This window comes from Equus przewalskii, chromosome 15 (assembly GCF_037783145.1).
Source record: "Equus przewalskii isolate Varuska chromosome 15, EquPr2, whole genome shotgun sequence".
Lineage (NCBI taxonomy): Eukaryota > Metazoa > Chordata > Mammalia > Perissodactyla > Equidae > Equus > Equus przewalskii.
Window position 1 is genome coordinate 42,015,588 of NC_091845.1, and position 15,492 is coordinate 42,031,079.

The following is a 15,492-nucleotide window of genomic DNA, read 5'->3' on the forward strand; positions in this document are numbered from 1 at the left end:
ATTCTTTATGGTGAAAATACCAAATTGCTCTTCTATGCAGTCACTCATGGAAAATTTGGTCATTCTGTGTGACTAGGAAATCAATTCACTGTCAAGAATATTGGGAGCAAGTATGACATGCTATTATGTTGCTTGATAGTACAAATCTGTAAACTAAAATTAAAAGAGTCTTTTCATCAAGCAAGGAAAGAGCTAGGCACGGCACATTAAGAAGTAATGCAATTGATTTATTGTATTTTGTGAAATATGTTTCATTTGTGTTGATAGTTGGCTGAAGTTCAGTTTTAAAATATAAAGAGTTTTACCCATTTGTAGCTGCATATAGTAATTATCTAACATTCAGATGCATTAAAATGTCTGTAAATCTTCAGAGAATCAAGCAAAGCTCTGCTTTTAAGGGTTGATGATTAGTCAACTGCCCAGCCTTTGACCTTTGGTAATGACTTTGGGGTGCATAAATACACTGCCACCTTTGTGTACATATTTTAATGTCTTCAAGTGCTTCAGTGTTGCACTGGAAGTTCAAAGGACTGGCGTAGAGGTCAATGTGATTGACTTAACGTGTTTGCTTCATCTGCCCAGCGCATCTTCTAGAGGCGATTTTCTGCATCTGACCTAAAATGCAGCAGAGAGTTCCTGCTCCCCTGTTGATGGGGATACAGAGCTGGCTCTTTCCAATTTCTCACTAGGAAGGAATGGGATGTATTTGCACAGGTAGATGGCCACGTACGTGTGGAAAAAGTGGTGGAGGTTCTTCTGGAACCTCTCGCCAACAAATGCGTAGATCACAGGGTTGACACAGCAGTGCGTGTAGGCGATCATCTCTGTCACCAGCAGGGCCATGTCCAGCTGTTTGCTCTGATCACAGCTGGTCCCAAGGAAGGTTGTTTGAAAAGTGGAGAAAAAGAGAACCAGGTTGTAAGGTGCCCAGAAAACGAAAAAGACCACCATGATGACAAAAATGAGCCGGATGGCCTTGTACTTTTTCTTGTTAGGACATCTCAGCAGTGTTTTAATGATTCCTGAGTAGCAGACAGCCATAATGAGCAAAGGCAGAGCGAGACTCAAGATATTCATTCTCAGAACATGGGTACTCTTCCAGATATTTTCTGCTGCTTCTGGGTAGAAAGGAAGGCAGACATACTGACCAAATTCCTCTTGGAACCCATGGAAGATAAATTCAGGGAGGGCTGCTAGCCCTGCCAGGCCCCAGGTGAAGACACTGGTTATGATGCCAAAAGTGACGGTCCGGGTTCGAAGGGCAAACACAGCGTGGACGATGGCCAGATACCGGTCTAGCGTCAACAGGATGATGAAAAAGATCTCGCTGTACAAGCCCGTGTAACAAAGCCCAATGAGGAACTTACACATGTGATGGCCAAAAACCCACTCATCCCGCCAAACATAGTGAATCCAGAATGGCAGAGTGAAAAGAAAGAGCAAGTCAGAAATTGCCAAATTGAACAGGAAGATGTTGGTCATAATCCGGAGCCTCTTGTATTTTGTGAGGATCACCACCACCATCAGATTGCCCAGCAGACCAATCACGACCACCAGAGAATACAGTGGGGGCAGGAACTGGGCCGCCAGCATCTTGATGTTGATTTTTTCACATGGCAGTGACCCATCATAGTCATAAGGTGTGGTTCCTTCAGCCTCACCCACAGTCTCAGTCCCATCTAATGTGGTCGCCATTTTCCTTGTCTCTGTGAAAGAAGAAGAGAAAAACAACCCCGCAATTAGGCATGATCAACAAAAACTACGTGTGATAAACAACCTATATATTTAAAGGTTCTTCAGCATGTACTTCAAAAAGTATATCAGAGATGCTACAGGGGAGGTGTCAGGAATGAAAGAGCTGAAGTTTTGAAAGTCAACATGACCCATGATGGGAAAAGAAACAGAAATGGTGGGGATGGTGGTGAAGAATGGGGATATTGGCTTCTGAAAGCATTTGAAGGAGGAAACACAAAACAAAAAAACCCAGGCTGGATAATAATATAATAATTATTATTATTACTGTATCTTTTAAGGCATTTTCCATTTTATGTTTTACATTTTATATATGACTTTCAAAATCATCTTGCCTGTTTAAAAACCAAATGCTTGTAATAATAATAATGGTGATTGTTATTATTACAAATAACTACCCCTCTCCATGGCCCCATAACAATGTGCTGTTGGTCATAATTAATGGGAAATTGAACCTTAAGGAAATTTGGTAATTTACGCAAAATCCTCTGAAAGTAAGTGCAAAAGTTCAGGCTAGATCTTTGGTGTCTATGTCCAATTACCTCATCACTAGATTCAAATGCAGTGATTTTTAAGCTTAACTTTTGAAGACTTAGCTATTATAATTATTATTAACTATTGTAACAATTAGAACTGCAAGCAGCATTAAGCTAGGTTGTTTCCGTTTTCCTGCTCCTGAGAACGCTGAGACAAGATGGTCATGTGCCAACAGTAAACCCTTTAGAGTTTCTCCTTCAAAAAGGAGTTGAGCCGAAGGAGTAGGCCAATGGAATTTCTTATTAAATTTGATATTTTTAGACCAGGATCCTTAGGGCCAGTGCTTGCTTTTCTTAAGATCACAGACTTGCTGGAGGAGAAGAAAAACAGACAAGGAAGGAGCCCCATGAAGGGCAGTTAATCTCTGCACTGCTTCATTGGATGGAGTCCCCCTGACTTTCTCCTTTCTGTGAGCAGGGGACACGTGTGAGGATATGAATGTACAAGTCAATGGGCATTTCTCAAGGTAAGTCTTCGAAATGCAATAATTGAAGCCATGGCAAGGAATTGTTTTTGCTTCTTAATGGAATACGGAGCCCCCAAAAGTCAGCACCTGGGAGGGTTCTGTGCAAAGTGAGAGTAGAGATGGGAGATGCAGAAACGTCCCAAGCCATCCCTCTCACCAGCTTGGACAAGCCCTTAACTCCGAGCCTTCTTTACTCATCTCCAAAATAAGGGTCATGGTATCACTCAAGGTTGTGGTGAAGATGCAATGAGAGAGTGTATGTCAGGTCATATTTCAAACTCAAAAAAGCTGTAAAGCTGGTAGGAAAGAGAAGTGAAAGAAAGACGATGAGAAGCCACTTCACATGAAATTAGGAAAAAAGTAGGGTCTCTGGCTGGAACTTGTTGATCTGTTTTCATGGCTCTGTCCTGGCACACCACCCACTGACGAATTGAGGCTTTTGAGATGGAAAACGGAATTGAGAAACAACTGATTTGCATGATCTTATTAGCATTCTTACTCCTATTGGCATACTCCACAGAAGCTGAGAAAAAATGCCTATCATTTTGTCTGTTATGCATTTACAGTCACAGAGAGTGAGCCTCTAAACCTCAGTGTCTAAAGCCAGGAAGGAGCAGAGCTGCTTGCTCCGGACAACAAAGGTATCGTAGCCTCTACTTATCACTAATCATTCGTATTTTCTTTCCTTTTCTCCCAGACCGATCTAAAAACAAGTTAAACTTTTTAAAAAATTCACTAAAATTTTGTTCAACTTGAGGATCATGCCTTTAACTCCTGTGTCACTTCCATGAAACCAACATGATCAGTACGACAGAATTGTAGAATCTTTTGAGAGCTCTAGAGCACAAAGCACAGCAAACCATGCAGGTTCTCTAGGGTCAGAAGCCGAGTCCTTGATTACTAGGTACGTGAGGTCAGAGATATGAAAACAGATATGATTCTCATACACATACTGTCTACACAGTCCTAACCAAAATAAATATTTAGGTCTGAAATAGTCAAGAGATTTGAATTAGACTTTTAAAAATGGCTTTTTGTATTTTAGAAAAATGAGATGGTAATAGGAAATAAACAATAAAGGAAAGTAAAAACCATTCCAAATCTCACCTTGAAGTTTACCACTATTAACATTTCTCTATGCAGATATGCAGACATGGGTACAAGTTTTACCAAAAATGAGATTATACTACTTTAGCTAGTTCACTAAAATTACTCATAGTACAACTCAACTTTGCAGTGTAAATGAGGTTTCTTTAGTCTCTGAAACTATTTGGATCTCTGTAGCAGCTTCCCCCCTGCTGGGTAGCAGGAAAAAGGATTCACAAATTTTAGTCCATAGTGGTTCATCTGAATGATGACTTTAGGTTTTACTCATCCTCTTTATGTTGCCAGCTTATAACTTCAGTTTCTTTTCTTCTCTCACTGGTCGTCTCTAAGCTGGCAGTGGAAGTATGGGGGTGGGGCCAGCATGACCAGAGGCACAGGCAGAGTGGAGAGGGGTGCTCTGGTCTCCTATTGGTACTTGATTTATGTGGTTGGTGTCTGCTGAGGTGGGGCCAACTAGTCTGAAACCTGAGCCTTTTGCTGGCATGTGCTGCAATGGTTTGTAGCTAATGGCCTCATGATCCTTTCATTCTCAGTCTTCCCTGGGCATTGGACATCTCCCAGGTGATGGAGTGATGGAGTGTTCCCTCAGCTCTGGCTGCAATGGAGAACCCTCTGTTACTGCCACATCTCCACTAGAGTCCTGGCCCAGGCTGTGCATCTTCTCCTGAACTGGCAGGCACCTAGGCAGACATGCTCCTCCTTGACTCTATGTTCATGTCATGTACAAACCAAGGGATGCTCAAGAGTGTAAACTAGATCTTTTTTCTGCCTGATCACCAACTGAATTTCACCGGCCACTCCATGTGGGTCAGGAGGTGCTTTGAAGAGAGACATCTTCTTGGGGGTCCTCCCAGTTTATCAAACAGCCCCCTATACCCCCCCAGTTCTGGTCAAAGACTGAATGAGGAGATAGAAACCCACAGGTGTGACTGCTTCCTTCCATGACCATTCTCTCTTTTCTTGCGATTCCTGGAGTCAGAAGGAGAGGAGCCCTCTCCCCCAATTCCTGTCCGGCCAGGTCCAACTAACTATATGCAGGCTCCATTTTCACTGTGTAATGTGTAATGAATACCTCTCCATGTTAACAAGCACAGTTTTACATTCACCAAGTTTAAATTTTAATGAATGTTGCAAAGTTGAGTTGAGAATAAACATCTAGAATTGGAACCCTTCTTTAGAAAATATATTTAAGTTAGGAATGCCATTTTAATTATCAAAAAAACACTTAGGTGATGACACTCAATGCTGATGAGCTTGCAGCCAATCTGGAGGTCTTATTGCTGATACAATGTAACTTGATTCAATAAATTTGGAAATTATATATATAGGAAGAACCATCAAGATACACATGGCTTTGATTCAATAGTTCTACTCCTAGGAATTTACCCTAAGGGGAAAAAGTTGACCAAACCAAAACACAATGTGCACGAAGATGTTCATTACAGCATCATTTTCATAATAGAAAGAAACAAAGAAATGTGGGAATAGTCTAAATGTTTGATACATGAAAGGTATTTTGAATAAATTGTAGTCCATTTATACAAGAAATGATTATGTAGTCGTTGAAACTAGTTTTGGAGATGAGATAGAATCACAGGCAAATGTTTATGAAAAATGAAGAGAACGTAAAGTGTATAAATGAAGATTGCAACCACATGAAACTATATGTACATATAAAAGGCAATAAGCACATAATTAAGATAACTGTGGCAGGAAAGAGGATTATAATTTTTAAAGTTGTCAAATTAAAATTTTTTTAATATTCCTTTATCAATTAAATTGTAGTTGAAAGCAAGTGCTTTTAAGCAGGGACTGCTGGAAGATTTGGCGAATACATTTTCTTAAGGTAATTGGTTTGGAAACCTAGGTAAATCACAAGTTGAAGGGTTTACTCATGAGAACTTGAAACCACAAACTGAGATCTAAGAAACTTGAGGTGGAGGCCACACTAGGGAAAGCATTTGAATTTTGTTTTGAAGTTTAGAAACGTTGGTAGCTTGAGTCTCTTCTTTGATCTTGGGTGGGGCTAACGTCCAACTACTAGACCGGGGAAGGGAGATTTTTCTTACAGTCTTGGGACCTGCCCAGGCGGGGGCTCAGCCAGCCTCCACGGGAACACTGAGAAGGCCCTTCAGATGACCATGGCATGCACTTCCATGCAGACATGGGGACAGCAGCTCCCAGGATGCCTCCAAATTATCCAGTGTGTGATACGACCACACCCACATTTTCTCTTCTCCTTGCTACTCTACGAATCGTAGTGTTCTTGGCAAATTCTGAGGTTGGAGGATAAATACAAGGCCCCTGCTCTTCTCTTGCTGGGCCCCAGACCTTCAGCCTGTGTGGCTGGGCACTGTGCTTAGACGTCCCTGAGGGAACACGAGAAGGGCACTTCCAGGAGTTTCCAATAATTCAAACCTCCCTGTCTTTGAAGAAATGGAGACTATTTCCCTGCACCCTCAAATGCCTCCCCAAATGTAAGCCAGAGCCCCTCCTAATGAGCGTCAACTCAGAGAGGCTTCTTAAACTCCAAAGACACCCCAAAGAAAACCAGTGCACTGTGACTCCAACTCCTTGGTCCTGAGCGGTAGTCCACACAGTGCCTCTGAAGGGAAGAAATATGCATTTTCACCATGAATCAAATAATGCATGATATGGTCAAAAACTTTCTTTGTATGATGTATTTTGTTTCTTTATCGTCTTCAACCATCTGGGAAGGGACAACATATGGAAAAGAAAATAGTCTCTGAGGTCAGAAAGTTTACATTCTTTACTCGTAATCACTGTGAGATGAGTCAACAATAATTTGGTCTTCCTTGGGCCATCCTCAAAACTTTGCAAGGTAGGTGTTTACATCCTCATTTTATAGATGAGTAAACAGGGGCTTGGCAAGGCTCAGTCACTTGCCTGAGGCTATTCTGCTAGTTCACAGCAGGGCTGGGACTCGATCCTGTGTCCTTGGGCTCCAAAGCCCACACTCTTATTGCCTGACGGTTCCATTTAGTAAGAGCCTCCACATCCCAAGGTTACATAAATGTTTATATATATTTTAAATCTTTGTGGCTCAATTTTTATACATATAAATCTATGTTTAATTTAGTTTGATAGATGGCATGAAGTGCATTTCCATTTTACTTCTCTTTTGAAATGGTTGGCCAGTTTAAAAACACCATATGGTAAACCGCCACCCTCTCCTCCTTGGGCTTGAGACATCGCCTCGTCATATATTCTTTAGTATTCCTGATTCTGTTTGTGTACTTTACATTCCACGCCATTGATCTCCTGTTTCTGTGCCAGAAACACTCGTTTAACTTTTATAGATTTGTTAGATTGTTTATATAGATTATCTGATTATGCCACTCCCTTTCATTATTTATTTTCACATATGTCTTACCTGTTAGAGCCATTTGTCCTATTAGACAGACTTTAGGATCACTTGGTCAATTACTTACAGAAACATAATTTAGAGTGGGATTATATTACATTTGTAAATAAACTTAGGAAGAATTGATAACTTTATAATATCAAGTTTTTATATCTGGGAACTTGATATGTTTACTTACTCTACTTTCTGGAGTTCTTTTAGTTACTAGTCTTGCACATTTCTTATTGCTTTTACCTACCTTTGTATTTTTTATCTACCTATATATATCTGAGGTTACTGTGAATGAGATATTTTTCCCTAATAAATTTTCTGACCAGTTATTGGTATTCAGGAAAGAAAATTATTTTATATTTTTTAAGCTGGTCATCTTACTATTTTTTTTTTTTTTTTTAAGATTGGCCCTGAGCTAACATCTGTTGCCAATCTTTTTTCTTTTCTTCTTCTTCTCCCCACAGCCCCTCAGTACATAGTTATATATTTTAGTTGTGGGTCCTTCTAGTTGTGGCATGTGGGATGCCACCTCAGCATGGCTTGATGAGTGGTACCATATCCGCGCCCAGGATCTGAACCGCGAAACCCTTGGCTGCCTAAGAGGAACGCAGAAACTTAACCACTCAGCCATGAGGCCGGCCCCATCTTACTGTTTTGTAAAAATAAATTCCTTTAGGACTTCTAGGTAGATAACTGTTTTGTGTGTGTGTGAGGAAGATTGGCCCTGAGCTAACATCTGCTGCCAATCTTCCTCTTTTTGCTTGAGGAAAATTGTTGCTCAGCTAACATCTGTGTCAATCTTCCTCTATTTTGTATGTGCAATGCTGCCGCAGCATGGCTTGATGAGCAGTGCCTGATGAGTCTGTCCCTGGGACCCTAACCTGCAAAGCCTCGGCTGCCTCAGCAGAGCGTGGGAAATTAACCACTACACCACAGGGCCGCCTCCTAGATAATCCTATTATCTGTGAAACAGTGATAAGATTAGAACTTCCTTTCTTGTATTCCTCATTTGTTTTTCCTGCCCTACTGCTTTGGCTGGAACTGCCACAGTGATGTTAAACAGCAGTGGTATCTGTACTTTTGTCTGGTTCCTGATTTTAATGGGACGCCCCCCTGACTTTTCAAAGGCCCCAAAGCACAGACTAATTAATAGGCCCTTCATTGTTCTTTAAGACAGTCCTAATTTTAATAAAAGCTCTTAAGAATTTGAATCTTCAAGAATGAATGGCAATTCAAAAATTAAATCATTGGGTATAAGCCTGAAAAAATAAAAAGAGGAAGTTTTCTGAATACTTTTTATCTTTAAGGGATAATAAAATTAATATTTTTTGAGTAGATGCTTGTTTGATGTTCCCCTCTAGAAACTTACTTCATATGATTTATCACAGTGGCAGTGTGAAGTAGATATTTTTATTATTCTGATTCTACGGCTAAAAAAACTGAGCTCAGAGCAATTCCATAACTTATGATTACACAGATGGCAAATGGCTAAGTTAGAACTTGAATCCAGGTGTTCTGGACTCAAAGAAACCTAGACATTCTCTGGAGCCTCACCTGCCTGTCAGCATCAGCCCACTGGATGCGGACCTGTGGTCTGATGGCAAACACCTTTCTCAATTTCAGCACCATTTCCTCACTGTGGACATCTACTCTACGTAGAAGTCATGACACCCAGTAATAACAGTGCCATAGCATGTGATCCATCTATGGCAGCCAAAGCCAGAGATAGTCTGAGTTAACCATTTGCAATATTTCTCAAACTAGTCTGAATGTTTTTAGAAGTAAATGTCAATAAGCTCTTGTCAGACAGGAGAAAAAAGATACTATTAATTTAAAATCCATTTTATTCTAAAACTTTGCTAAAGTGGAAAACCACTATGCCTAATAATGAACAGTGCTGATCCTTGACAATAACGAGAATTTGGTTAAGATCAGGCATGAGTGACAGAAGACCACATGCTAAATGGCATCCCAGATTAGTAAGATCACTAATCTGGGGTGTGTGTGTGCATGTGTGTGTGTGTGTTTAATTAAGTGCTTAGTCTTTTTGAGGGGATCAGCCCCTCAGGTGAACTTGATAAATCATCCAACGAGTATAGAGAAGAGAGCAGATATGAAGTCACTGCTCACCACTCCAAATCTACCTGCCCATCTGGCAGAGCCCCGTCTGAAGGTGACTCCCAGTGGTGATCATTCCTACAGCACTGGTGTTAAGATCATGTCCCATGCCCAAGGCCCTAGGTACTTTTGGCTTCATTGGTATCTGGTGCCAGGGAATCTGTAGCCATAAGACTTTTCTTTCTTATGTATCCCTGGTCCTCCTCAGTGTAGGATAATAATTTAATTCCTAGGTCTGAAGAAATGACTGTGCGACCTAGAGCAAATAGCTTAGCATCTCTGCCTCAGAATCCTGACGTGTAACGTGCTGATGAGAAGAGTTACTGCCTCATGGGGTTCTTCAGTCATTCATTCAACAATCACTTATTAGCACCTATGACAGGCAGGCACTGCTCCAGGGACACAGGCATGTCAGCGAACAGAATAGACCAACATTCCTGACTTCATGGAGGTTCATGGAGTTGGGGCCACAGATAACAAATAGCTAAAAACTACAGTGTCTCAATGGCCATGAGTGCTACAGAGAAAGATAAGATAGGAGATGGGGAAAGGGAGTAGGGTGGGGTTGGACAGGTGCAATTTTAAATTGGAGGGGGGTCAACAAAAAGCCCTCCGAGGTGACATTTGAGAAAAGACTTGAGAGAAGTGAGGGAATGAGTCAGACAGGTATCTGAGGGATGAGAGTTCCAGGCAAAGAAACAGCAAGTGCAAATATCCTAAGATGGGAGAGTTGCTAGACGTGTACTTAGAAGAGAAAGAAGGCCAGTGTGGCCAGAAGATGAGTGAGGGGCGAGTATCAGGAGAAGGTGTCAGAGAGGTATGGGGTAGAGGTGGGCAGGGGTCCAGTGTAGCCATGCAGCCACTGAAGAATTTTGGCTTTTCTCTGAATGGGATGGGAACCATTGGAGAGTTTTCATTAAAGGCGTGACATGATCCAACTTATATTTTATAAGGATTGTTTTGGCTGCCATGTGGAGAATAGACTGCGGAAGGAAACTTAGAAAAAACAGACCAGTAAAGAAGCTCATGTGATAATCCAGGCAAGATATGATACTGGATTGGACATGGTGGTAGGAGTAAAAAGGGTGAGAAGTGGATGGAATCTGTATAAATGCAGAAGCAGCACTATAGGATTTGTTGAGAGACAGGATGTAGGTGAGAAATAGTCAAGGGTAACCCTAAGAATTTTGACCTGAGCAACTGGAAGGATGGAGTTGCCATTAACTGAGTTGAAGAAGGCTGAGGGAAAATAAGCCTGGTTTGGGGCATGTCAAGTCTGAGACGCCTCTATGCCATCCAAGTGGAGAGGACCAGTAGGTGGTTGGATATAAAGCTCCAGGGGAGAACTCTTGGCTGAAGATATAAAGTTGACATTTGTCATCACATAGATGATATTTAAAGCCATGACATTGATAAGAGCACCAGAAAAGGAAGTGTAGATAGTAAGGACTGTGTCCTCAGGTATGCCAAATTTTTTAGATCCTGTCCAAGATAGTACAAGACGACCTTGGAGGAGGAAGTATCTTTTCTGCCTAAAGAGATGTTTTTATGTTTCCACAAATAACCAGTGGGCTACAGAGCCCACTACCCATGGTTATAGAAAAACCTATCAAATGATTAGTAGCCAAAATTTGTTTTAACAAGGCGTTTCAGCCTTCATTAAATTCTTTAGTTATAGTAAATGAGGAGTTTGAATTTCTACAAATGGATTTGGATCACAACCAAATTAAATAACCTGATGGGAAACCAGGATTATATTAATCCATTTATTTACTGACATGTCCAATGGAGCGACATGAGAGGTCGAATTACCTTTCACGAAGAGGACAAGTAGGTAGTAAATGGGTGGATAGAGAGGTAGAATTCCAGGCAAATTAAAGACAATCAGGAATAAAGGAGAGTTCTACTAGGCACTTAATTTTGACCACCTTAGGATCCTGTGAAATGATCATTTCCCGTAATCTATATACAACACATCTATTAATTTAATCTAAGTTTATATGCAGCAGGGGTTTCTTTTAAAACCCCATCACACACTGACTCTATGGTTAACTAGAGTTACAGATTAGCATGTGATGGGGTTTTAAAGTGGTCTGAGACTATAACCAAAGCACTGTGCTAGGTCCCAGGCAAGACATTTAATGTGAACATTGCCCAAGTGAAATGCAGTTGAGAGGAAACCTCATCCAACAAAGATACTTTGAAGGAACCCGAGGTACCCACCCTGGAGAAGAGATGTGTGGGTAGGAGAGACAGCAAGATATTTGCTGTGTAGATGAGAATCAGAATCATGTTTGACTCCCAGGGTCATCCCCCAGAACCAGCAGGAGGTAGTTCAAAGAGGGAAATTCAACCACAACATAAGAAAGAGCTTGAGCAGGATTATCCAAAATTATGGGTGCCTCGTGAGGCCCTGAGCAAGGTGTGATGAGGAATTCAAGCTGAGACTGCCTGGCTGCCCGTCGGGGACATTGCGGGAGGGGATTTCCACAGTGAGAGGAAGGTTGACTACAGCAGTCGTTCTCAGTCTGGCTGCACTTGGGACTCACTGGAGAGCTTTTGAAATCCCAACGCCAGGCCATTCCCCTGAACAATTAAATTAGAATCTCTCGAGGTGGGACCCAGTCCTTAGTGACTCTTAAAGCTCCCCCAGTGACTCCCATGTGCAGCCTAGGTTGACATCTCCTGGACTAGATGACATGAAGTCCCTCCTAAATTTTATGAATCTGTTTTCTATCTCCAAGTTACATACCTTCCAACTTCCTTAAGCTTAGTTGAGAAGAAAAGGGGAAATTTAGGGGTAGAATGAAGAATATCCTCAGTTGCAAGTGGCAGGCAGTCCCCATGTTAGTGCAGGACAGGTGCCCAGAACGCTACCGGCAAGTGATAGCTGCTTCATAAATACTTCTTAGATGGATGGAAGGATGGAGCAGAATAATTTGTACTCTGCTTTTCACCGTTAGACTATACACTTGAAACATTATGTTCTATCTCAGGTACCACAGTTTAAGAGGGTTAGTGTCAACCTGGAGTACAGGACAGGCTAGGATGATAAAGCTCCAGAAACATCAGCCACAGTTGGAAGAACTTTGAATGTTTTGTATGAAAAATGAAAAGTCTTCAGATTTATTTTAGTTCCTTTTTTTTTTTGGCCACTATTTGTACATCCTTGGTTATCTAATCTTTTTTTATTCAAGGATTGGATTAGGCAATGTTTTAGTCCCTTTGAGACAGAAAATTCTATGATACGCTAACTTTTTCTGTAAAAGAGGGAGTAACCCTCCAGAGAGCAGAAATTTGATGACATTGGGGGAAAGAGCTTGCTGAGAACGCCCAAACTGTGCAGGAACAGAATGGGCTGCCTGGTGAGCCAGAGAGCTCCCTCCCTGGAAACGCACAGGAACCTCCCGAAGCTGAAATCATGAATAAATACAATCTTTTTCCCAGCTGCCGACATATCCCAGCATCTCTATGTTAGGGCGGCGCACGACCTCCACAGCTGCTAATCATTATGATTAGTTACTAGAGCAAAAGTTGCACCCCATTCTGGGAGTGTGGGTGATGCATTTTAAGTGGCTTGGTTTCATCCACCTGTCAAGTGATTTTGGATATTTTTACGACTTCCTTGTCCAAAGATTAGACTTACTCTTTGTATTTCAATAGAGGTGTTTCAAATGTAGCTGATTTTTAGTATCTGTATGCAGGCTGATATGTTATTTACTCGAAAGAGATGATCGTGAAGTATACGTTTTCATAGGGAAGGTACGCCCACGCAGTTAAAATAACACGGTTGGGGGGTGCTCAATGTGACCAGAGGGCTCAGCTTCCTGGCCCCTGCTATTTCCACCTCCACCTGTGCCATAGAAAGAGAAACACTGCTTCTTTTTCAGGTACCATGTTTGTTATAATTGATATCACACTTGTATATCATTTTGTATTATGATATTTTAAATTTTATATCCTGCACCTGCTTCCATATAGTTAAAAATTATTTGAAAATGTAATTTGTAATGACTCCAATATATTGTATAGGTATTCATGGTTATTTAATCATTGTCTTATCATTGTACGATTAAGTTGTTCCCAATTTGCACTTTTATTAAATAATGCTGCAACAAACATCTTTGTCTGCAATTTTTTTATTTCCTTAAAGTAGATTTCCCAAAGCATAATTTCCACCTGTAATCATATTTCTTGAAGCATTTTGCCAAGTCGCTTCCAGAAAGTGTGTCACAATCTATTTACTCTTGGCACTAGTACGTGACAGTGCCAGTCTCAGCAAGCATCCATCAACACAGAGAAGATTTAAAAAAAAAATTAGTTGGTCAATTATATGGGCAAAAGGGAGTCATTGTTGTAACTAATATTTATTTAATTACTGAGGGGTTTTTTTTAACTTTAATTATTAGTCATTTGTATTTCCTTTCCTGCGAATTATCTGTTTGTGCCCTTTACACATTTTCTTCTGCTGGGTATATCTGCTTTTTTCTTATTGAGTCATTCTTCCCCCAGAAGAAGTAACAGCCCGCACCATTCAGTGTAATCATGCCACCTTCTGAAAAGAGCTGCAGATACCCTCCAACTCCTACGGCTTCCATGTGCCAAAGACCCCATATTCCCATCGCCCTCCCTCAAAACACTTGTCAAAGAACAGTTAACTTCCATCCTCAACCAATCCAGGGTTTCCAGAAGATTAGGAAGGCTTTTTATCCCTACCCTCTAATGCAGGTCCAGGGAAAGCAAGCAGTCAACCTTGTGGAGCCAGACAAAAATACACCAAAGCGATCCATCGACTGATTCACCTAATAGCTTGCCGTAGACTGGAATTTCAATGAAAACTTGAAATATATACGTATATATACAAAAGTAATATACAAATATATCTACACACATATGTAAATTATATTTTCGCTGGCTGTTTCTTACAAGTCAATGTGAATAAACACAAAACTACTAAGCGTAACTCTTTTGCCGTGGTCCTATCCTCAATAGTTGAGAATTTATGAAAACATAGGGAAGGTCGTGGGCACAGTTGGTCATGTTGGCTGAAGAGGTGTCAATGGCCAAGTTTGGATGAGTGGAAGAGGCAAGCACATCATCGTATGGATGGGAGAAAGAAAGGGAAAATGGAGGAAAGCAAGAAGAAAAAGGACATATTTTACAATGTGCTCCCCCTCTTTGGCCTCGTTCTACCTAGTAAATTGTGCAGGACCTTCCTCTCCTCTGCCTCCTCGACCCAAGGTATTGCTGCCACCTGCCCAGACCCCTCGCTTCGTCTCCCTTTTCCTAGAAACATAACAGTCTACCTGGAAGTCACTTCTAAATAAACAACTTTTGTTGCATTTAGTAAGTTCTTGCCCTGATGAGAACAAAAAGAAAACAAGAGGTACCTGCTAATTTAGCAAAGTCCTTTATGCGTCCAGTGATAGCTTAGGTCTTGCCACTCATGGACCGGAGATACCATCTGATCAGAGACATTAGTAAGGTAGGAAACTACACAGCTTCCTGTTTTAAACAGGCTAGCTTCTCAGGTTTTGCAAGTTTTCAGAAAGATAGCAAGTTTGGTGCAGTTCTTCTTTTCTGTGACTGAGAGAACACACTAAACACTCAGTTGAGAAATCCTTGAGAACACTGCTGATGTTCAGCAGCTATTTCAGGGGTTCTGCATTCTCCTGGCAGGGTTTATTTTTTTTGGAAGGAGGGGATAATTCTTGAAGAAGCATTGCTTTGACCCATGGGGAAGCAGAATGAAAAATGAAATTGAAATTTCCCCGTGAAGGAAGAATGAGAACTAGGGGATAACCTGATTATTCTATAGAGCTCTTCGTAGACTTTGATGAGGCAAATTGTAGCATAGGTTTGGACAACCCAAGAAGACTTGAGTTGAATTTCAGTTGTGGCACCCACTGCTGTGTGACCTTGGGGTGATCATTTAATCTTGCTGGACCTCAGCTTTCTCATCTGTAAACCGGAAATACTAATAACTACATCATAGGGTTGCCGTGGAACCAACTACGATAACAAATATGTAAAAAGGCTCTGTTGAATATACAGGGCTAAGAAAACATAAGTTGTGGGTAGAGTATCATTGTGACATAAGCTTCACAGAGCAGAGCCATGTTCCTGCTCTATGGAT

The 15,492-nt window shown here is 41.1% G+C and overlaps 1 protein-coding gene across 1 annotated transcript; it reads right to left on the reverse strand.

Moving 5' to 3' along the window:
* Positions 1-206: 206 nt before the first annotated feature.
* On the reverse strand, positions 207-14,970 carry CCR3 (C-C motif chemokine receptor 3). Its single transcript, XM_008526430.2, has 2 exons — positions 14,747-14,970; positions 207-1,706 (listed from the first exon to the last, which is right to left on the reverse strand). The coding sequence occupies exon 2, from the start codon at positions 1,693-1,695 to the stop codon at positions 616-618; it is 1,080 nt and encodes a 359-aa protein (XP_008524652.1). The 5' UTR covers positions 1,696-1,706; positions 14,747-14,970; the 3' UTR covers positions 207-615.
* Between the last annotated feature and the right edge of the window lie 522 nt (positions 14,971-15,492).

Bases quoted from the DNA above. Each gene is read 5' to 3' on its own strand.
- CCR3 (XM_008526430.2), bottom strand. From the start codon at position 1,695: ATGGCGACCACATTAGATGGGACTGAGACTGTGGGTGAGGCTGAAGGA.